Source organism: Poecile atricapillus, chromosome 16, assembly GCF_030490865.1.
Source record: "Poecile atricapillus isolate bPoeAtr1 chromosome 16, bPoeAtr1.hap1, whole genome shotgun sequence".
NCBI classification, from domain to species: Eukaryota; Metazoa; Chordata; class Aves; order Passeriformes; family Paridae; genus Poecile; species Poecile atricapillus.
The window spans coordinates 12,488,953-12,511,136 of NC_081264.1; the positions used below are offsets into that span (position 1 = coordinate 12,488,953).

General features: G+C 52.2%; 1 protein-coding gene across 5 annotated transcripts in view; it reads left to right on the top strand.

The window, feature by feature from the left end:
- Window positions 1-22,184, top strand: part of NF2 (NF2, moesin-ezrin-radixin like (MERLIN) tumor suppressor) — a 46,417-nt gene that overhangs the window by 21,039 nt on the left and 3,194 nt on the right. For 3 of the 5 annotated variants that reach the window (XM_058851418.1, XM_058851422.1, XM_058851421.1), the window contains 7 exons: window positions 2,120-2,194; window positions 3,671-3,784; window positions 6,612-6,734; window positions 7,107-7,324; window positions 7,936-8,041; window positions 13,025-13,152; window positions 15,370-15,529. In XM_058851418.1, coding sequence (XP_058707401.1) covers window positions 2,120-2,194; window positions 3,671-3,784; window positions 6,612-6,734; window positions 7,107-7,324; window positions 7,936-8,041; window positions 13,025-13,152; window positions 15,370-15,529 — 924 coding nt within the window. Of the gene's footprint in view, window positions 1-2,119; window positions 2,195-3,670; window positions 3,785-6,611; window positions 6,735-7,106; window positions 7,325-7,935; window positions 8,042-13,024; window positions 13,153-14,490; window positions 14,688-15,369; window positions 15,530-17,192; window positions 17,238-22,184 lie in introns of those variants that run through there. The other 2 variants (XM_058851419.1, XM_058851420.1) reach the window with 2 other exon arrangements.

A 22,184-nucleotide genomic window follows, 5' to 3' on the forward strand; every position in this document is an offset into this window, starting at 1 on the left:
TTATGGAATACAGGGAGATGTATTCCTGGGGAGAAGAGCTCTTGCCATCTCATTACATCATCTTGGGTTTCAGGCTGCTGGGCTTGGCATAGCAGCTGGAATCTTTTTAGGAAGTTGAGCAATTTAAGCCTGCTGTTGGATAGTTATTTTTTAAATCTAGAGTCTAAATATGGGTCTTTGGGATTGTTGGCCCCCAAACCTAATTGAGAACAGAAGTGCAATTGGCTGAGGAGATGGAACTGAGCAGCTCCATTGTAAGTCTGAGAGAACTGCTCAAAGAAACCAGCTGCCTTCATGGTAAGGAAGAGAATTAACTTCTTAATTAAAAATGGTTTTCTAATCTAAACATGATATTGATCAGGGGAGCAGCTAAAGGTTTCTCATCAGCTGCGTTTATTGCATGTCTTGTGAAGTTTTATAAGCAGTAAATCCGTGCTGGAATTGTCTCCACTTGCTTTACCCCTTAAAGAGCTTCAAGACTGCAAAAAGCACAGCACTGAGTGACTTCCAGAGCTTCCCTGCCTGTGACAGTGCAGTGGGAGCTCCCCAGAATCCAGGGACTGACCCCTCCATGAACAAGCCTTGCCACAGGAATGTAGCAGAGCTCTCTCCAGGGGAAGGACGGATCCTTTCCATCAGCTCAATCATTTGTGTAATCAGGTGCCCACGAGCAGGTCTGACCTGATACAAACAGGGCCAATAGCTGGGGACAGCAGCTCTGCTGACACCACACTGGGGGTTATCCCTCCTAAACAAAGATTGACTGTTCACACAGAGCTGAAACTCCTCTCCCAGCACATTCCTGCTGCTGCTCTCAGTGACTGCTGGGGGCTCTGCTGGAGCCCAAATCCAGGGATGTTCATGCACGTCTGCTTTTGTGAAAGTCTTAAAAGATTGGCTCTTAAACTGCCAGAGCGAGACAGTGCCAGGGCAGGGCCCTTTGCAGGCAGGGCCGTGCATTGACAGATCTCCCACTCTAATGGACACACTCTGTCTGCTCCAGCTCCTCAGCCCGTTATTTCTGTAGCGTGTGGGGGAGTGATGGAATATGTGCATGTCTCCTAAAAAATGCCATCTTGCAGAGCACTCCATCTCTTCAAGTACCCTTTTGATAGTGCAGAGCCTTCTCTCCATCCAAGGGCTGCATTACCAAAGCCCTTGAGGGATTTGTGCCACCACTGGCCTCTCAAGAGAGCTGCTGTGGGAGAGCTTTGGAGAGGGTGAGGCCAGGCCATGGGCAGAGCTGGTTGGTTGGCACACGGAGTGTAAATACAGGTTAGAGCCAGGGAATAACAGTTTGAATGGTGGGGATGTCTTAGGACACAGCTGAGTTCTGGAGAAGAAAATGCATGGAAAATTCTTCTGGGGAGCTCTTGTGAGTGGAGGTGTCAGTGGGAGGGGCAGCAGCTCCTCGCTGTGTTCCTGATCCAGCTCTCCTGCCCTTTTAACTCCCTGACAGGAGAGCGCAGCCAGGTGGGAGTCGGGCTCTTCTCCCAGATAACAAGCGACAGGATGAGATAAAACAGCCTCAATTTGTTCCAGGGAAGGTTTAAGTTGGTTGTTAGGGAAAATGTCTTCATTAATGTGAAGAGCTGGCAAACCCTGGCCCAGACTGCCAAGGCAAGTTGTGGGTGTGGCCCCTGGGGACATTGTTTGAGGGTGAACATGGTGCTGTTGGGTTGACACTTGAATTTTATGATCCTGGGGGGCTTTTCCAACCTTAATGATTCTGTGGTTCCAGCTGAGCTGGTTCTTCCTCCCTTTGGAGGAAATTCCTGAGTTCCTGCTGTGGTTTCTATGTTCCCCACAGCTCCCAGGAGAGCAGCACCTTGCCTGGGGAGGTGCTGAACTGAACCCCCACCTCTGCAGTGTTCTCTGCAGAGGACACCAGCTCCTGTGGCCCCCATGTTTTCCTGACAGGAGGAACAGTTGTCTCCTTGGCTGCTTTTGATGCGAGTCCTCTTGCTTGGCTCGGAGCCATGGGGCCGGCTCTGAGCCGTGTGTCTGACCCTGCTGACCTGCTCTGAGCCAGAGCTTTCAGGAAGAATTTTATAGCTGAGTTTTTATTAAATGCACCACTCTCTGATAACTCTCTCCCTCTTTATTTTTTCCTTTTCAGTTTACGATTAAGCCATTGGACAAAAAGATTGATGTTTTTAAATTCAATTCATCAAAGCTGCGTGTGAATAAGCTGGTAAGTGCACAGACAGTCTTTTTTTACTGCCTGCAGCAGTGGGTTCTGCAGGGAGTGTGAGACAACGAGCTTTTGGGGCTTTTCCTTTGAGAGGGAGCTGCTGCTGTGTGCTTGTGGTGGGGTGTAGATGTTACTGCTCACTGAAGGAGGGAAGGGGGAGACTCGAGACAAGCTGCTCCACAGAACCTCTCCCCTCCCCTGTTTTTCTGCTCCCTTTTGGAGCTCTTGGCTTTCAGCTGACCTAAATAGTGGAAGCACTTGGTAAATACAACTCCCAGCTTTGCTCAGTTCCTCCTTCTTCCCATGTGGAACTTTCCCATTCTGCCCTGTGTCGTAGCTTCCCTGTTTTGGGAGGCACCTTTACCAGAGTCCTGGCTTTTCCCCCTCTGTGGACACTCTCCTTGGGCAAGGATGGGCTGCATTGAGCTGTCCATGTTGGAGACCAGCTTTAGCTGATGCTCTGGATTTGGATCCGTTGTTAGGTTGCACAGGGACCTTTGGTGTCCTGGTTGTTGGCTGTGCTTCGTGTTCCATAGGAAATGGGGTGTCTTCATTCCCTGCATCATCAGGTTCATAGTGCTGAAATCTTCAGAGAAGCCGTTTGTGACCTGGGCTGTGGCTGCCCCTGGATCCCTGGAAGTGTTCCAGGCCAGGTTGGACAGGGCTTGGAGCAGCCTGGGATAGTGGAAGCTGTCCCTGCCCATGGCAGGGGGTGGCACTGGATGATCCTGAAGGTCTCTTCCAACACAAACCTCTCCATGACTCTGTGATTTCATGAAATGGAAGAAGCACATGTAAATCAGTCCTTTAGAAAAGAATCCAAATTTAGAATCCTGCTTTTATTGCCAAAAAAATCTTTTCGCTCCTCTGTGTGCCCACCTTGTGCTAACCCTCCTCTAGCACTGCCACCTCCCTGGTCCTTACCAGAGAGAGAACCACACTGGGGCTCAAATCCCTTCAGAAAAGGTATCTGGAGATGCCCAAACAAGTTTTTGATAAGCTTTCTGTTTGTCTGAGTGGAAAGTGGTTTTCCTTTTTTTTTCCTTTTAATTTATTTTTTAATCTCAGTGCCTTAAACATACACTGGGGAGAAGGTGCAAGTTCATCTTGAGCCTAAAGAAAGGGGGCAATGAGAACCAGGGAACTGGGCAGAGCTGTAGAAATTTTTATTTCATTATTTGGCCTCTTGCCTTTTTAGGATGGGTGTAAAACAACACCCGTGCTGTGCTGGAGGCACAGAAAATTGGGCTCTGCAATGAGCTGCTATACCCAGGAGCTGGTGTTTGGTGTGGGACCTGGCTCCCTGCCCCTCCTACAGCTGTGAGAGCTCGCAGGGTTGGAGCTCAGTGGGTGGAAGCACTAACAAGCACCAAATCAAAGCAATTCTAGTGTTTTTGTGTGTCAAGAATACAAACCACCTCGCTGCCATCACATGTACAGCTGTTTCTCTCCGCTCTTCACCCCTGACTGGAACAGATTCTTCAGCTGTGCATTGGGAACCACGACCTCTTCATGAGGAGGAGGAAGGCAGACTCGTTGGAGGTGCAGCAGATGAAAGCACAGGCCAGGGAGGAGAAGGCCAGGAAGCAGGTGAGCCGCACGTCCATAAGCAGTGAGCCAAAATCAGAAATGCAGATGGGCTTGGGAAGGACAGGTCCCTGGAAAGACATCAGAGCAGCTTTGAGGGAAGGTCCAGCTGAACATTTTTTAGTAGCCTGCTCCCAGCTCTCCAGTCATCTAGCTTGGCTCTGCAGGTTGGTGGCAGCCTGAGTACAGCCCCCAATTTGGGAACAAAACTGAGAGGACAGGAGTGAAGAGCTGCCCTGGGTGTCTGCAAGTGCGTGGCAAGATGTGTGGTGGGACGGTTGATAAATCAGGAGCTGTGAGGGGGAGCTGTGCTCTGCTGTAGCTCTTTGCCTCATTTCTAATTGCAGGGTGATGGAATGCACGCTGGCATTCCTGGCTGTGCAGCCTGGAATGCTAATTCCACGCTGGCCTCTCTCCGTGCTGTGGGTCAGCCCGGGCGGCCGGCACGGCGCGGCGGAGGCAGCGGCGTGGAGCCCACGAGCAGAGATCAGCAAATTGAATTGTATGAATCATTGTTTTCTGCTCGTAGACCTTTTCTACTCACTGAAACCCACACAGCTAATCTGAGCACTGGTGCTTGGAATATAAATGGCCCTTTGGCAGGGAAGCCACTAGAGAGAAGCAGGAGAAGCCAGAACAGTTGCTGCACCCAGCAGGGGCTTGTGCTCATGGGTCTGGGTGTTTCTGGGTTTGAGTGTGGCCACAGAGGTGTTTGTGTGGGGTGGAGGTGCTCAGCTGGCCTGGAAATGGGACATGGTTTGTCCTTCAGGCACCTCTCTCAGTCCTTGTGTGGTGCTGAGGTGCTCAGCTGCGCTGTAGGTAGGACATGACTTGTTTTTCAGGCCCCTCTTGGTGTTTGTGTGATGCTGAGGTGCTCAGCTGGCCGGGAAATGGGATGTAAATTGTGCTTCATGCACCTCCCAAGGTGCTTGTGTGCTATTGAGGTGCTCAGCTGGGCTGGAGGTGGGATGTGACTTGTCCTTCAGGCACCCCCTGAAGCATTTTAACCTCATGGGGTGGCACGAGGGGTCTGGACTTGAGTCACCACAAGCTCCACTGGGGAAGAGGGAAGGACTTTGTGCTTCCTACAGGAATTCCTCTGGTCAGTAAGGAGTTGGCACTATAGAACTAATTAGATTGGAAAAGCACTCTGAGGCCTCCAACCATCATCCCTCCACCACCATGTTCACTGAGCCATGTTCTTAGTGGAGCAGAAGGTCCTTGGAAGGAGCAGCACGGTGTCCGAGTGCTGACAGCCTCAGGCATTGGAATGGGCTGCCCAGGGAAATGGTGAAATCATCGTCCCTGCAAGAGTCCAAAAGTGATGTGGCACTTCAGGATATGGTTTTGTGGTGTTCACAGTGGTGCTGGGATAATGGTTGGGCTTGGGCTTAGAGGGCTTTTCCAACCTTAGCGATTCCATGAATCTTTAAGTTTTACAATCTGTGAGTTTTTGATGTGTTTGAATAACCCCACATCCAAGATCCTGTGCTTATTTGAGCTGCTGAAAGAGGTGAGGGCTCTGGGAGGGAGCAGTGGCTTACAGCTTCATGTGAGCTCCCAAATCCAGAGCACTTGGGCTCCATGGGAAAGGTCAAGCTCCTGTGTGGGCTGGCTGCCCTGTCCTGAGTGAGCCACTTTGCTGTCTGCTCTGCTCCCTGCTTCCCAGCATCCACAGTCGTTAACTGATATCAGATGGTCCTTTTAGATCAGGAATTCTTGTTAATGGAAGTCCTGAGCGGGATGCAGATCATAATGATAATTAATGAGGGGAACCTTTAATAGAAGGAAGCAGAACGGTTGGAACAGTGGGCGTCCCGCTTTCAGAGCACAGCTGGTGTCCAAGGAGCGGAGAAATGTGGCTTGTCTCACTTCCTTCCCTTATTAAACCCAGCAGGTCTCCTGTCCTGGCTGCAGCGTGGATATTTATAATGCCCCATCCCTGTGGGATTGGAGGGATTAAACTCAGTGTGTTAATTAGCCCAATGGCTCCCTTGGGCTCTTGGCTAGTGAAGAGGCAGTCCCTGGGCACAACAACCCTCCCAGCATCTGGGAAGAGCTGGCAGATCCTGGTGGCTTGGATCTTCCCCTCCTGGAGAAGTGTTGCTGTTCTCTGCAAACAGAGAGGGTTTGTTGTATCCAGGAATTGCCAGAGCTGGTTGCACTCTGTGTGACCTCCCTCTGAAGTAATGGAAGTGAAGGTTCCAGGATGCTGGGTTGGATATCTGATCAAAAGGAGCAGCTATCCTTGTCCTTCAGCCTCCTGCCACGTGCTGCAGTGTTTGGGGGATGCCCTCAGACTGTCCTTAAGCCCAGTCCTGCTGTAAGAAACTCCAGAGAGTTAAGATGGAGATCTTGAGACCCACTTGTCCTGGTCTGCCCTGTGACTCAGCCTAGGAGGGCACTGTCTGGGGACTTCATCCTGCAGGCAGCTCCTGTGGCCATGCTGTGAGTGACAGCAGAGGGTGGCGATTGTCTCAGGACTGGCGCTTCTCAAGGGAGCATCAAACAGCCTGCCCAGGGCAGTGGTGGAACCACCATCCCTGGAAGGGTTAAAAGAATGTGTGGATGTGGCACTTGGGGACATGGGTTAGGGGTGGCCTTGGCTGTGCTGGGGGAACAGTTGGACTTGATGATCTCGGAGGTCTTTTCCAACCTAAGTGATCCCATGATTCTGTTCTTTGATTGTGTCACCCCAGCCCAGGGATGTTCTGTCACCAAGCAGAGAGGAGGCAGCAGTGCTCTGACCTCACCTGCGGCTCTTTCTCATCCATGGAGAACCTTCCTTATGTGTGTTTTTGTCCTCGCTTTCCCCAATCCCTTTTCCCAGATGGAACGACAGTGCCTGGCACGAGAGAAGCAAATGAGAGAAGAGGCTGAGAGGACCAGGGATGAGCTGGAGAGGAGGTTGATGCAGCTGAAGGAGGAGGCAACGATGGCCAACGAGGCTCTGGTAGGTCCCTGGGAGGCCGTTTCCCGAGCACTGCAGCTGCTCCTCACTCTTTCCACTGCGGAAGCGTTTTTGGAAGCGCTCTATGACTGCCCTAAGACTGCTCCCAAAGTGCTGCCAGTGGCCAGTGAGCAGCAGGCTGGATGGAGCTATTTCATCCTGCTGGGCTGCTTGGGAGGAACACAAAGAGGATGATTTGGGACAGAGCCTGGGCACATCCCAGCCTTGGCGGCAGACGGCTGCAGGCTTTCATGGAAGGGAGGGATTCTATGGAGCATGTCGGAGCGAGCAGCTTGGGGCCCTGCTCCGGGGGCTGTGGGCACATTTGGGGAGGCATTGGCTGTGCTTAATGGCTTTGTGTCCCGGAATTGTCAGATGAGGTCGGAGGAGACGGCGGATTTGCTGGCGGAGAAGGCGCAGATCACAGAGGAGGAGGCCAAGCTCCTGGCTCAGAAGGCGGCCGAGGCTGAGCAGGAGATGCAGCGCATCAAGGCCACGGCCATCCGGACCGAGGAGGAGAAGAGGCTGATGGAGCAGAAAGTGCTCGAGGCAGAGATGTTGGCACTGAAAATGGCCGAGGAGTCAGAGAGGAGGTCAGAGGGTACAATCTTGCAGCTGCTTCTGCTCTGCTTCCCACCCCTTTCAAGTTACCCCTCTGAGTTATCCTCCCTCAGCTTCCCACGTGTGTCCAAATGACCAGATGGCCCTTTGGCTCAGCTGGTTTCCCTCTCCAAAAGCCAGCTCTGCTTTTGGGTGCCTTGTGCAACCCTCCCCTGCATTCCCTGAAGTATTTAACACCGTTAATAACACTTGGGGGTTGTTCTTCCTCTGGATGGTAGATCTGCATTCCCTGTTCTCTCCTTACTCCTCTACTTACCTCTCAATTGTTCAGTTCTCCTTTCCAGCCGTGAGTTCTGTTCCAGGTTAGCCTTGAACAGAGACTTTGCTCCTTGTTAAAACTGGTGTTTTCACCCTCCTGATACCCAAGCCCTGGTCCCACAGTGAATGTGGCAGCGAGCAAGTAAAAGATCAGCCTTGTTTCCTTCCAGCTGATTACCCCTCTCTGTGTGAGAGCCCTTCTGCTCAGATGAGCTCATCCTTCTCCATCTCTTCTTGCCTGTTCCACACTGTGATCCTGCTTCTCCATCCTCTCCTTCCTTCTGGCTCCAGTCTGATATTTGCTGTTTGCTGTTGGTCTTTACAGGGCAAAGGAGGCTGATCAGCTCAAGCAGGACCTGCAGGAGGCTCGTGAGTCGGAACGCAGGGCGAAGCAGAAGCTCTTGGAGATCACCAGCAAGTCTTCCTACACAGTAAGAGAGATCTGTGTTGTAATTCCCAGTTCCCTGCCCTCCTGTGTAGTCTGGAGCAGCCTCCTTCTCCATCCCAGCCATGGAAGGGAGCTGAGCTGTCTCATTGCTGCTCAGAAATCCTGAGCAGTGCTGAGCAGAGCTTGCCCTTTTCATCCCTGCATCTCATCCAGCAGAACTTCACTATGCTCTTTTTTTTTTTTTCCACCCACCTCTTGCTACGAGAGCAAAGGAGCTGCTGGTGAAATTAAAGCAGCAAATTTTAAACCAATTTAGCAGCCATGTCAGAGCCACTTTGCCAGCACGTGTGGAGTGCACCAGCTTAGCAATAACCTTTAAAATAGGGTTAAAGATGTCATTTTTCTTGTTAGGTGGGATAAACACTGTTCAGAACCTGTAAATTCATTCTTTGGGCATAAACTGGGCTTTTATGTGCTGGAAAAAAGCTTACTTGAAGGGAGATTATTCCATAATTGTCCATTAAGAGGATTTCACACCTTCCTCTGAAGCATCTGGTCCTGGTTCCTGCTGGACACTGAAAAGCCAGACTAGATGACCATTGCTCTGTCTTGCCTGGCAGTTCTTTTCCTGTGCTTCCCTAATTGTGCCTGCAAACCCCATCAGGTGCCCCTATCCCTGCAGCTCACACCTGTTCCTTCCTGGCCTGGGGGAAGGGGAAGAGCATCAGGAATAGGCTTGATGTGGGAGTTATGGACATGCCAGCACTGTTTGAATTTGTACCTGCAGGCTCCTTCCCCCTTTCTCTTGAAACTTTATAGGAGCAGATTGGAGGGGGGTTGAGATGAAGCAACTTTCCATCCCGATTCCCTGGAGTTCACTGCAAGAATATTTGGAAGCTCTTAAAAATAACAGTGATGGAAAATAATCAGGTGCTCTCAGTTCTGGGACACTCAGTCAAGTGAGTGCTGGATAAAGCCCAGCTTTGGAGTGCTCCTTCTTTTACAAGTCACTAGAATTCTGGGATGCACCAGCTCCTTAATTCTGGCTTTAACTTGTGTGCAGGGAGACGTGTGTCCTCACTGGAACTCTACTGCGTGGCTACACCAGCCAGTGTGGAATTTGGGCAGCTCTTCCACATCCATATTCCCTCGTGTTGCCATGTCCATCCTTAGTGAAAGCAGCAGAGCCCCAGCTCGAAGCCCTTGTACTGAAATCCCTGTGCAGGGGACCAGCTGGATGGTTCTGCTCTCTGTTCCCGAGGAATGAGAGCTTCATTAGGGGAATGTTTGGAATTGTGTGGAGCTCAACTCCACCCCTCCAGCTGCCACTTCCAGGCACATGGGGCTATGTCCTCTGCCTTCCCAAAGAGCCCTGGCCTTCTGGACACGGTTACCGGTGCCTGGTGGGAAGGGAAATGCTTTTTTCCTCCCCATTTCAGTGGCAGGGTCCCCTCAGGCAGCTGCTGCTCCTCCTGCCCTTCTCCCTGCCCTGGGATGAGGGCTGTGCTGCACAGACATGGTCACACCATGGAGGCTGTTGTTTCCCAAGGTCAGGAGGAGGCTGGTGTGACTGGCATGTCCATACCCAGGTGAAAACACTTTGCTGGGCTCTTCCATCCTCTGTTACACTTCCATAGATTGCCAGCATATGGAAAAAAAAAACCTGAAAGCTGGTTTTGGGAGACTTGAGTTCCTCAGCTCTGATGAAAGGTGCAGGATTCCAGCTTTTCTCTTTCTGAATGAGGGTGTAACATTGGGCTTGCTCTTTTCCATGGTCCCAGACTTGTGCTGTGTTGTCCCCTGACACTGGGAGCTCAGCAGGACTTCACAAGGGCAAGAGAGGAAAGAGGGAGTGGATGGATGTAGAATCATTTAGGTTGAAAAAGTCCCTTAAGAGATCGAGTCCAATCCCTGACCTAACTCTGTGCTGCAGAAAAGGCAAAAGAAACAGTTAAATACATCTATTTTTCAACTTTCCAGTCTCCAGTCCTGGTTCTTTAAAGCTTGTTTCAGTGTCTTTTTAGTCCTTGAAGCCCAGGCTGCTTTTATGATGTCACTGCTAGAGAAGTGAGATGTGGATCTGAGTCTCAGGCTGTCAGGGCTTGGAGAACAACTCATTCCTTACGGACCTGTCCGCAGCTCTTTGCCTCCCTCAGTGCCCTTCAGGTGCCAGATAAAGTCAATCACCTCCTCTCTGAACCTGTGGGAGCTGTAAGTGGCTGGTTTGGGCTTGCCCAAATTCCTGAGCAGCAAAATAAAGGCAGTGGCAGCACCAGGAGGAGTTTTCTCTGCAGGGGAAACCTCCTGACCTGCTCTGTGCTCCCTACAGGTCCCTCTGTCTCGCTCTGTATTCCAGAGGGATCCAAGGGATGACTGCTGCCAGCCTGGTGCTTGCCTGTGTTAACAGCAGGAAATTGCTGTGATGCAGGAACAGGGCTGTGCAGTTGGTTCCAGGTGAGGAAACACATATGGAAAAAGCTCCCTGTCCCTTTTATCACCCCGTGGCTCTGGATTAGAAATAACAGCAGCTGCTGCAAGAGCTGCCCAGGATTATTGCAAATGGCAGGGAATGTGCAGCAGGAATTCTGCCCCTCTGCCCTGCTCAGGTGAGACCCCACCTGCAGAGCTGCCTCCAGATCTGGGATCCCAGCACAGGAAGGACCTGGAGCTGCTGGAGGGAGCCCCTCTGCTCTGGAGCCAGGCTGGGAGAGCTGGGGGTGCTCACCTGGAGAATAGAAGGCTCCAGGGACACCTCAGAGCCCCTTGCAGGGCCTAAAGGGGCTCCAGGAGAGCTGGAGAGGGACTGGGGACAAGGGATGGAGGGACAGGACACAGGGAATGGCTTCCCACTGCCAGAGGGCAGGGATGGATGGGATATTGGACAGGAATTGCTCCCTGGCAGGGTGGGCAGGCCCTGGCACAGGGTGCCCAGAGCAGCTGGGGCTGCCCCTGGATCCCTGGCAGTGCCCAAGGCCAGGCTGGACAGGGCTTGGAGCAGCCTGGGATGGTGGGAGGTGTCCCTGCCCAGGGCAGGGGGTGGCACTGGATGAGCTTTAAGGTCCCTTCCCACCCAAACCATTCCATGATTCTGTTAAATGCTTTGCTCCAGATACCAAGCCCATGCCTTTGAGAGCCCTGTACCTGCTCACTCTCTGCTTTTTCCATACTTTTCCTCACTCCTGCTGCTCTCTGACTTCTCCACCGATTTTTCCCTTGCTCCATGGCAGAGCAGTGCCGAGGCATGAGAAGGAAGTAGTGGCTGTAGCAACCCTGATAAATTGGCTCAGGCCTTAATGGCTGCAGCAACTGAAATTCCTGCTCAAGTGTTACTGCTGCTGTTGGGAGTTTTTAAAAACAAAACCCAACAAAGCTTGTTCTGAAAAAAAACAAGCTAAAGGTTGTTTGAAGGCCAGCAGGCTGGCTTGGAGGAACGGGAGAACCTCACATGGGAAGGGCTTTGGGAATGCCTGTGTGCCTTACAGGGAAGGGACTTGAATGTCAATGGGATGCAAGTATTTAAATCAGTTAAGTGCTTTGGCAGACCTGTCCCCTTTCCTTCGAGACTGGAATTTAGGTACTGAGCTGTCCCTTCCAGCACCTGCTCCAGAATTAATGCGGCTTTGTTCCGTGCTGGCAGCAAAGGGGGAGGAAGGAGTTGGGTTTCCTTGTCATGTGGGTCTTAACTCACCTGGAAGGCTCCAGCCAGGCCAGGTGCAGTTTGAGGTACCCCTTGTTTATGCTTGTACGAGGTGTTTGTGTTCCAGCTTCGCCGGTCGATGAAATGTTGTCCCTCTCAGATTTGTCCGAGCTGGGAAGGATTCCTGGCTGTTTGTGAATTCCAGGCTGGTGGTGAGGGAAGAGGCAGGTTATTGTGCAGAGTAAATCTGTCAACCCAGTGTTTGCAGGTCTTGCTGAAGAGGAGCTAACTGAAAACAGTGCCTGGAGTATCCCAAATAGGAGAAATGAGGGAATGAAAGAGCCAGTGGAAGCTCAAACTCTTGTTGGTTAGATCAGGTACCCAGCAGTGCATTTCTAGCTTTGGGCACATTGTTTTCCTTACAGGAATCCCTTAAAGCAAGAAGGAGCATCCAGGAGGGAGGTGGGGGATTTTTGGGATGCCGGGCTGGATTTCTCATATCCCAGAGCAGGGCTGGCAGCAGTTGTGACTCAGCCCCATCTGATGCCGCTGTGCCACCCTTGACGTGTGCCCTGTTTGCCACCTCATCCCGCCTGCTGCAGGAGTAGAGCCATGACTCCAGCAGGCTTTTCCTCTCCTCCTAATGAGCCCATTTGTTAGAGGTGTGACAGAATTTTTGACTGAGAGGAAGAAGGGTCATTTTTTAGGAGAAGATAAAATCTGAGGGCCTGGCAGTGTGTGTCACTGGGGGATAGCAAAGCATTTTGCAGGAGGAAGAAAGTCCCAAATCCTTGCTCAGGTGTTTCAGGAGTCATTTGCTGTGTTATCTCCATTTCCAGCTGAATCTAGAAGTGCTTTCTAAACCTTTGGAGCTGTAAATTACTGAGGAGATAATATACCGGTGCATCTCCATGGACCTTGCTGGAATGGCATCCCTGGGGTCACATTGGTCTTTGCTCAGGCTTTGGGGAGCTGTGGAATGCAGCACTCTGCTGTCACATGGGGTCTTACATTGTCCCTGCTCACAGCTTGAACTTTATAAACCTGATTGAATGTTAAATAGCGGAGAGATGGCTCCCAAAAGGCAACTTCTGTCCAACTTAAAGGGACACAGCAATGATAAAGCCTTGATTATACCAAGTTTTGTCAATAGATTTTGAAGGCAGGTGTTGTTTTGTCTCCTCTTTAGGGCTGCAAAGAGTCCTGGAGGAGCAATGGCTTTGAATTGAGGAGCAAATTGTGAATGAAGGAAGGGGGTCTCCAGGCTGATCTGGTGCTCAGGACTCTGGGCTCAAGTGTTGCTCTGATTTTATGTCAGCATTGCAGAACATTCGCTGTAGTGACGCTTGTGTGGCCCAGAGTGATTAATTTGTACTCTCTCTTCGGCAGTCCATGAACTCAAGTACCACAGCACTGCCCACTGACCTGCCAAGCTTCAACCTCATCAGCGAGAGCCTCTCCTTCGACTTCAAGGATACAGACATGAAGAGGCTGTCCATGGAAATCGAGAAGGAGAAGTACGTGGCACACATCCAGTCAGGGCTGGGCTGGGATTTGTGCTGGACATGAGCCAGGAGTGCCCAGGTGTGGCCAAGGGCAGCGGGGCTGTCCCAGCCCTGGGGGGCAGCAGGAGCAGGGCAGGGCCCGTCCCCTGTGCTGGCCCTGCTGGGGCACCTCCAGTGCTGGGGCAGCTCTGGGACCCTCCTGACAAGAGAGACCTGGAGGGGCTGCAGCGTGTCCAGGGCAGGGAACGGAGCTGGGGAAGGGGCTGGAGCCCCAGGAGCGGCTGAGGGAGCTGGGAAAGGGGCTCAGCCTGGAGAAAAGGAGGCTCAGGGGGCCCTTCTGGCTCTGCACAACTCCCTGCCAGGAGGGGACAGCCGGGGAGGGTCGGGCTCTGCTCCCAGGGAACAGGGACAGGAGGAGAGGGAACGGCCTCAGGCTGGGCCAGGGGAGGCTCAGGGTTGATATCAGAGAACATTCATGGAAAGAGCTGTCCAGCCTGGCACAGCTGCCCAGGGCAGGGGTGGATCCCATCCCTGGAGGGGTTGAACAGCCCTGTGGATGTGGCACTTGGGGACATGGGGCAGTGGTGGCCTTGGCAGTGCTGGAGAATGGTTGGACATGGTAACCTCAGAAGGCTTTCCCAAACTGAACAATTCTGTGTTTGTCCTGGCTGAGCCTTTCCCTGGTGGGGATCTGGTGTCACAGACCTGTCCCTGCCACCTGCTCACAGGTGAGCTCAGGGCCCTGCTCCAGGGAGTTCCTCTCTGTGTGGGATTCCTGGCTCCTGCTCAGGCTGGAATTGCCCACAGTGTTGGAAAGAGTTAACAGCAGGCTGAGTGCTGGAGGCCTGAGCTGGAGGTGTCCAGGGAATGTGCTGATAGCCAGGGTGTGTTAAGGTCCTGCCCTAGGGCTTGAACCCCTTTTCCTTGGAATTTGTGTCAAGTTCCTGGATAAAAAGTGTTTGCCAGCAAGTTTGGATGTGATTATGAGCTTTGATCTTGTGTTGTCCTGAGGGTGTAAGTGTAGCCATTGAAATTACCAATTGAGCAGAAATCAAAGCAGATCAGATTTTAATCTCTGTAGTAATGATGTGCTTTGTTCATCGATTGGGTCGTAGATCAAAGCCACAATGGCTCTGTCATCCCACTCTGGCCAAAACTTCCCGAGGCTGGAATGACACACCCCTGGATCCCAGAGGGTGCTTTGGTTTGCCTCTGCTCGGTGCCCTCTCCCATCTATGAAATCACAGACCTTCAGACAGGAGATTAAGAACTTTTACAAACTTTTCCCAAAGCCAAAAGGAAAAAGATAGAAGCTGAAAATAACAGGATAATTCCCGGTTCTGTACCCAGGTTGCTATCTAGGTCATCCTGCTCTCCTGAGCAGGGAGAGCTGTCTCTGCCAAATGCTGAAAGCAATAGGATGCTTTTCCTGTCTTCTCTGGGGCTGTTCTCTTTCCTCGGGTGCTGGGATAAACCTCTACAAATTTTGGCACTGGAAAGGATTCCTATTACCCTGCTGGCCCTCTGACCTGCCTCAGGGGGTTAATCACAGGTACAAAACTCATGGGGTGATTTTTCCAGTTGATTTTTCATTGTGGAAGGCAGTTCAGGATGAACTATATGAACTGCTATTCCTGGGAATAGCTGGCTTTGGGGGTTGGCTTTTTACTTTTCTTTCTTTTTTTTTTATCTGGGGGGGAGACTTTCTCTCTGCCAGGGATGCTCTGTGTCTACAAGATACCTGATATTTTGGGGACAGCACTTTCTCCCACACAGTTTACCAGCTAAATCCCTCTAAAACGTGACAAGTCAGTACATCAGGGTCCTTCCTCATGGAAAAATTTGTGTATTTGGGTTGTGGAGCAGGTTTGGGAAGGGGTGCAGGGATGTAGAGCTCTCCTGAGTAGCTGCTTAAACCACTGTGTGTTGTAAACCTCTTTCAGCTTCACTTGCAAATTGGGAGACTTAAAATACCACCCAGCTTGGGGTTAATTTTGTATAATAATGTAACTTACACTTTTATTGCTGGGTTGGCTGTTTGGGCCCCCTTCAGTAAGGAACAAATAATTGCTCTGAGTAGCTCACTGTGTGCTATAAACTGATATTATCAGTTCCACATGCTAAAAATAATGAAGAAGAGCTGTTTCTGTTATAATTCTGTTATCAGGTGTCACATCAGCACATGCAGCTGGTCAGTGCTAACCCAGGGCTGTTCTGTGTGTGTGTTAGGGTGGAGTACATGGAGAAGAGCAAGCACCTGCAGGAGCAGCTCAACGAGCTGAAGACAGAAATTGAGGCACTGAAGCTCAAGGAGAGAGAGACAGCTCTGGATATTTTGCACAATGAGAACTCCAGCCGGGGAAACAGCAAGCACAACACTATTAAAAAGGTATCAGAGGGTCCCAGTTTGTATCTCCCCTGATGAAACTCTTTAAAAAGAACCCTAAAGTCGCCCTGCTTTTGGTAATAAAATTGTTTGATCTAGGCTTTCTTCCCCAGCTGCTTAGCTCTGGTCAGAGAATTCCAGCTTTTGGTGGACCTGCTGTCCTTTCCCAGCCTGGTCTCTCCAGTGCTGTGGGAAGGGATGTGAAGGTCTCCAGGGCTGAAGGTCTTGCTGAACCTTAGAAACTGTACAAGGATGTTGTTGGAGGGACTCTGCATCCCTAGTGAACAGGAAAAGCCCTCCCTGCCTATTGCAGCCGTTCCCTGCGAGCACTGAGCTTGGCTGGTGAATAATGAGGGCAGAAATAGTCCTGGCTTAGGAGCTCTCAGTGGAAAAAGCCAAAAGCTCTTGCTCTCTTTTAATCTCTCTAGAGAAACCTGTAGTGCAGCTTCAGTCACTAACAGCAAAGCCTTTGCTGGCAGGGGGTGTGAGACCTCTGCTCCCTGGAGCCGCCTGCCTCCTGAAATGGGGCTGACACGAGGAACTTCAGCCAAAAATTGAGGCTGCCTGGGTCTGCTGACCCGGGGCTCACCTGAAATCTCACAACAAACCCACTTCTTTATTTCTACACCCCATCTGTTCCCTTTGCCTCAGTGCTGGGCTCTGTAACGAGGGGCTGGGGGCACATCCTCAATGGATTTGGATGGTGGTGGTCAGCCCCACTCACCTGCAAAGGCTTTTCTCCCTGCAAAGGCTTTTTCCTGGCTGGTTTTCTGCTAGCAGCTGTCCTCGGGAAGGATTCGGAAATGCATGGGATGCAGGCTGTGGTAACAACTGCAGGCTTGAAAAACAAATCCTGCTCTCTTTACTACTCCCAGCTAAGAGTTATATCTGAAAGGATTTGGAAATATCAGTTCTTGCCAACTTTCATGGCTGGGAGTTTGTGATCACTGAATTGGGGCAGGAAAATGAATCTAGCGGGGCTCACTCACCAGTTTCCCCGTGCTGGCCTGGAGCTATTCAGGTTCCTGTCACACTAGAGCAGAGAAAATAAAAATCTTCACAACCCCTTTTGTCATTGTAGAATCTGGAGGCGTTTCTGCTCCCAGTAGGTTTTGGTAGGATTTGTCTCTGTGTTCCAAGTTCTTGGTTTAAACAGAAACTGCTAAATTTTCACTTCTGACAGAAGGAGTTCGTAGAGATCTGATGGTCCCATTTGTCTTCCTTAAAGAGGGTGGCTGGGCCATCATTTCCATGTCTGTCAGGGCTTGTCACGGTGCCATCACTTGCCTCCCTTTGAAGATGGAGTCTTGTCCTGTCCCCTCCCTTCCGAAGGCAGCAGGGGCTGCCCGGCTGCTGCATCTCAACAAGGAGCAAAGGTTCCCAAATAATAGACTGTTAGTGGAGACATCAGAGGGAAATTACAGCCTGCTCTGCTCAGGGAGGTCAGCAGGGCTTTTGTCTTTGCCGTGGTGAAGGCAAGGAAACACAGGGCACTGGGAATGGGATATCAGTCCAGCAATACTTCAATGGCACCAACCCTCTGCCTCACCCAGGAGCTGCTGATTGCTCCAGGCAAGCCCTAAGATCCCAAAAATCACCTGCCCTTGTATCACACATACAAGGATTATTATTATTATTTGTTGTTCGTTTTATTTTGCTGGTTTAGCCTCAAGCCCAGGGCAGAAGACCTATCTGCATTTGAGAATTCCAAGTAGGTTTTTCCAAGGTACTCTGTGTGGGGGTGCTGGGATCTGGCTGTGGCACTAACCCGTGCATGAGCTTGCCTGCGCTCCAGCGGGACCGTGGTCACCTGTCCAGCCCGGCTCTCCCACCCTCAGGAGCACTCCCAGCCTCCCTGCATTTGTTCCTACACCTGATCCTCTGTTCTGGGAAGCTTCATTCTTGGCAGAAGTTGAGTTGGCAACCTCAGAGGAGGAGTTCAGGTAGAGGCACTTAAATAATTCAGCGCGCCTGTTTTTGCACCGGTAGTTGGGAATCTATCGAAGGTGCAGGGCAGCCTTTGAAGATTCCTTTAATGAAGTAAACCAGCACCTTCCCCCCTTGTTTGTTGCAGAAAGCAATTCGGGATGTAGAAAAAAATACCCCAAACAAACAGCCAAACCCCATCAGTGCTGCCAACACTGTCAAAACAGGCTAAAAATGCACAGCTCCGTCTCGGAGCGGAGCAGCACGAGGATGCTCTGCCTGTTTGAGAAGCATCCCAGGAAGGTAGAGCAGAGAATTGAGGACAGCTGGTGTCTGCAGGTGGCTCTTGTGCCAGGGGAAGGTCACCAGCACACCTGGGGATAGGAGTTGTCCTTCTCCCTGCACTGCCTCTGCCTGTCCCTCACCTCCTCCTGCCCGCGGGGTCCTGCCCTGTAAATGCCACATCTCTTATTCCTGGAGCCTGCTTTCCTCCAAGGATTTGCCCTTGATCCACAGGCTGTATGTGCTGAGCACTCCCTCCTTTGGGAGGATGAGTTTGGGGAAGCTTTCCTGCTCTGCCCTGGGGCGAGGTTCTTGCACAGTCACAGGCTTTCAGGAGCTTGGAGTTGGTGGCACTCAGGGAGGTACTGGGATACCACACTCACGGATGACAGAGCTGGTGGGAAATGCTTTTGGAAAAGATTGAGCAATTCCCCAGCACTTCTGGAGCTTGGGAGCAGAGGCAGGAGGTTGTTTTACCCAGGAGAACTTAGCACAGGGCCGTGATGCTCTTCACTGCACCAGCCATTCCAGGGGCTGTAAATCCCTGGAGCTTGGGGTTTGTGCCAGCTCTGGGGAGCTGCAGGTGTTCCCCAAAAACAAAAATCATTGTTGAGCACTTCCATGGGGAAGAGGCTAAAAGGGATGACCCTGCAGATCTGGGCCACCTTGGGGGAGGTGTTGGATGTCTCCAGACAGACTGGCCATGGATGAAACCAGTCCCACCGGGCTTGAAGAGCTCCATGGCAGGTAAATTTGGGGTGAAATCCATCCACTTGTGGAAATCTCCAGCACAAGGAGGTGAAATGGAGCCCTGGCAGTTTGTGGGAAGACTCTTGCAGCAGCTGGGAGCGCTCCAGTGCCCAGGAGGAGCCCCCATAATTAAAGCAGCTGCACAGCGCGCGCTGCAGTGTGACCTCTGGGGTTTGGTGCCTGCCTTTGAAGGCGCCTGCTAAGTTTTTCATGTTTAATTACGTGGTTAACATGCTAATCCCTTTTTATGAGCTCTGTGGGCACAGCACAGACACCTCATCTGGAAGCTGCTCTCCCTTCTCCGTAGCTCCCTGCCGTGGGCTGGTGTTGTGGCTCCAGCTGGCTCTGATTCAGGAGGGTTTGTCACTTAGGCTGTGGTAGAGGGTGAAAAACTCACTTCTTCCTCATCTCTTCTGCTGCAGGAAAGCTCCTAGGACAGGCTGCTAAAACACAATCAGGTCTTTGATTCCACTTGCTTTCTTCTTGCACAGTCATGCTTATTTACTGGGATTTAAGCCCTTTGAAGTATCCAGGCAAGGAGCAAATCTCCACGCCTGTTCCCAGACAAGCAGCTTTGTCGTTGAGCCTCTGGTCCTTCCACAGGCAGCCTTGGCCTCTCCTGCCAGGCTCTCACGTGGCTGAGAGCAGCTTCTCCAGGGCTTGAGCTCAATCCCAGGAGATCACTTGTGAGGCCCGTGGGGACCATGCAGATCCTGCTGGCTCTGATCCTGGATGTGGTGCAGTGTTTGCCCTTGGCTTGGATAATGATCATTGTGGAGATGCTTTGAGGTCTGAGCTGAGGGTGTTCAGGCTGGAGAAGGCTCCAGGGAGATGTCAGAGCCCCTCCCAGTACCTAAATGAGAGCTGGAGAGGGACTGGGGACAAGGGATGGAGGGACAGGACACAGGGAATGGCTCCCACTGCCAGAGGGCAGAAATGGATGGGATATTGGGCAGGAATTGTTCCCTGGCAGGGTGGGCAGGCCCTGGCACAGGGTGCCCAGAGCAGCTGGGGCTGCCCCTGGATCCCTGGCAGTGTCCAAGGCCAGGCTGGATGGGGCTTGGAGCAGCCTGGGATAGTGGAAGGTGTCACTGCCCATGGCAGGGGGTGGATTGGGATGAACTTGAAGGTCCCCTTTGGATTTAGGCAATGAACAGTTCCCAGCTGGAAGCACAGAAGGGTGAGTGGGGCAGAGCCAGAGGAACTTCTGCAGCCTTGTCTTCCCTCCTGCCACCTTTGGGACAGGCTGTGGTCTGTCCTTGTGAGGACACTGGTGGCTGGTGATGGCACTGCTGCCTGAGTGTCTCATCAGGCAGACAGGATGTGCCACCCCCAAATGTCAGGAGGCTCCTTCATCATCTGGACAGGTGGAAGGATTTTGGGAGGCTGGCGCTGGGGCAGACACCTCCTCTATTTTCCACCTGCACTGGGTGAGCAGCGTGCTAGGGATCACTGACACTGACTCACTCACTGTCCCTTGAGGACTTCACAATTCCTGTGGGGTCCCTGTCACTTCCTGGGGACTCCCCTCCTCATCTCCCCTTCTGGAACTGCAGATTCCCTGGAATAGGTCTGTTTTGCTCTAGTGGTTTGTTGAGAAAGGGAGGATGTGCCCCTTGCAGAGAGAAGGGACCAGCACAAGGAATGCTCTGGGAAGGACAAAAGGAAGGAGCCTGGGTGGGACAGAGCAGGCTGAGCTGCCATCCTGCCCTGTGGATCCTGGGACAGGGAGGAGGTGCTCTGAAGTCTCCTGCAGGGCTGTATAACCCAGCTCCAGCTGCACAGGGAAGGCAGAACGGGCACACCACCAGCGAGGGACTTCCCAGGAGCAGCAGCACCGGCATTTCCCATTTCTCTGGGAGCTGTGAGGTTGGAACAGATGAGTGAGGCTGCCAGCTTCTCACTCAGCCTGGCACCTGGGAGCCAGGAGGTACCCAGTGGGCAGAGCAGCTCTGGGAACACCTTTTCAAAGTGCAGGAGGAGATGGAGGCTCATCCCACGTGGATGTTGCCCACACACCCCACATGTGACAGACCACATCCCTTCCAAGTTCATTTTCTTCCCGGTTCTCCTCGGAGCTGGGAAGTGAAACTCCCAGGCAGTTAAACTGGGACACGGCAGCCTCTTTCCCTTGTTTACAAGGAACAAGAGGAAAGTAGGAAACGTCAGGCCTATCAGCTATTTCTGTGGCAGCCTTTGAAAAGCGTTTCCTTCACATGGAGCGTCATCTTCTCCTTTCAAATGGGCTCATCAAAGCGTCGGGGGCTGGGGGACAGTTGTGCTCAGGAGAGAATAAACGGCAGCGTGGGAGTGAGAGAGGAGCGGGGAGGGAAATGGGAAGAATCACAGGAAAATAGGGTTTGGGTTCAAAAGTAACAGTGGGAATTGAAAAGTCCACCTGGCCAGTGGGCCTGGGGAGCGGGCAGGGATGGAGAAAGGCACCAGGGCAGCGAGTGGGGAATAAAGGGGATTTAGTGTGGAGCACTGGATGATGATTAGCAAGGGCTGTGGATCTTCCCAACAGCAGGAAAACATCTTGGCATAGCACAGGGTGAGGGTCCCCATCTCCTGCAGCCTGGCCATACTGCAGCATAAACAAGGAAACAGCAAGGAAATGAGACATCCTAAACCTCTCCCTGCTGGGGGAGGCTTGGGGGCAGCTTGGTGTGAGTTGCAGCCCTTTCCCCTCCCTGGTGCATGGGGACGGCCCCGGCTCCAGGGGCTTGCAGGAACCTTGGGGATTTCCCTGGATTGGGTTTGCCCAGCCCCAGCAGTGCTGTGCCTGCAGTTATTGGGTTACCTGCTCCAAACCGCCTGTGCCTGCCAGCCACTTATTGGGTTGCTTTGGTTTGTTTGTGTTTCCTAAATCAAATCAGTCCGGCAGCCCTGGGTAGCAGCAGGCTCAGAGGAGCCCCGATGCAGGGAGCAGGACTCTTCCCTCTCTCCCTTCCTCAGATCTTGATTCATTTGAGCTCAGGCCGCTTAATTGCACTGCCTCTCTCTCCCTCTAAATTTTCCTTGATGGCTCTGGTAGAGCATCGGGAGCCCACCCTCCCCTCCTGCAGGAAGGAGATTATCATAATACTGCTTGTAAATCAATTTTTTTTTCCTTTTCTCCGCACTGACGAGGATGTAACTCCCTCTTAATCACCCTGCACAGCGTTACGCTACGGGGAGGGATATTTATTTCTCCTTGCCTGGCCAGGAAAAGGGGATGCGGAGACTGCGGAGAGTTCTTGGAGGTGTTTGAGGCTTTCCCCCCAGCAGATGATGGAGAGGCCAGCACAGGGTGGTGCTCTCCTCTTTGCTCTCACATCCCAGTGCAGAAAAGAAAGGAAAACCAATTGAGGGAGTGGGATTTCCCTGCAGAGAGTTCCCCGTGCCCAGTGCTCCCACATCCCCCAAGGCTCCCGCTGGGATGGGTCAGGACAGTCCTGGAGCTCCCCTCGGCTCTTCCCATCTTCCCCCAGCGCATCCCTCCGGACTGTTCTGTGTGGTGCTCCCAGCGGGAGCAAGGACAGCCCTGCCTGCACCCCACAGTGAGGAAAACAGCAGTAAAAGAAGGAAAAAGGGCAGGGGAGAGTTTTCCCACCTGGCACAGGCAGTGAAGAGTCAGGGCACACTGAAGAGCAGCCCTGATTTCCTCTGGGGTGATTCCAGTGCCTGGCTGCAGTGGGATGTGAGGGGGCAGCTGCCTGGA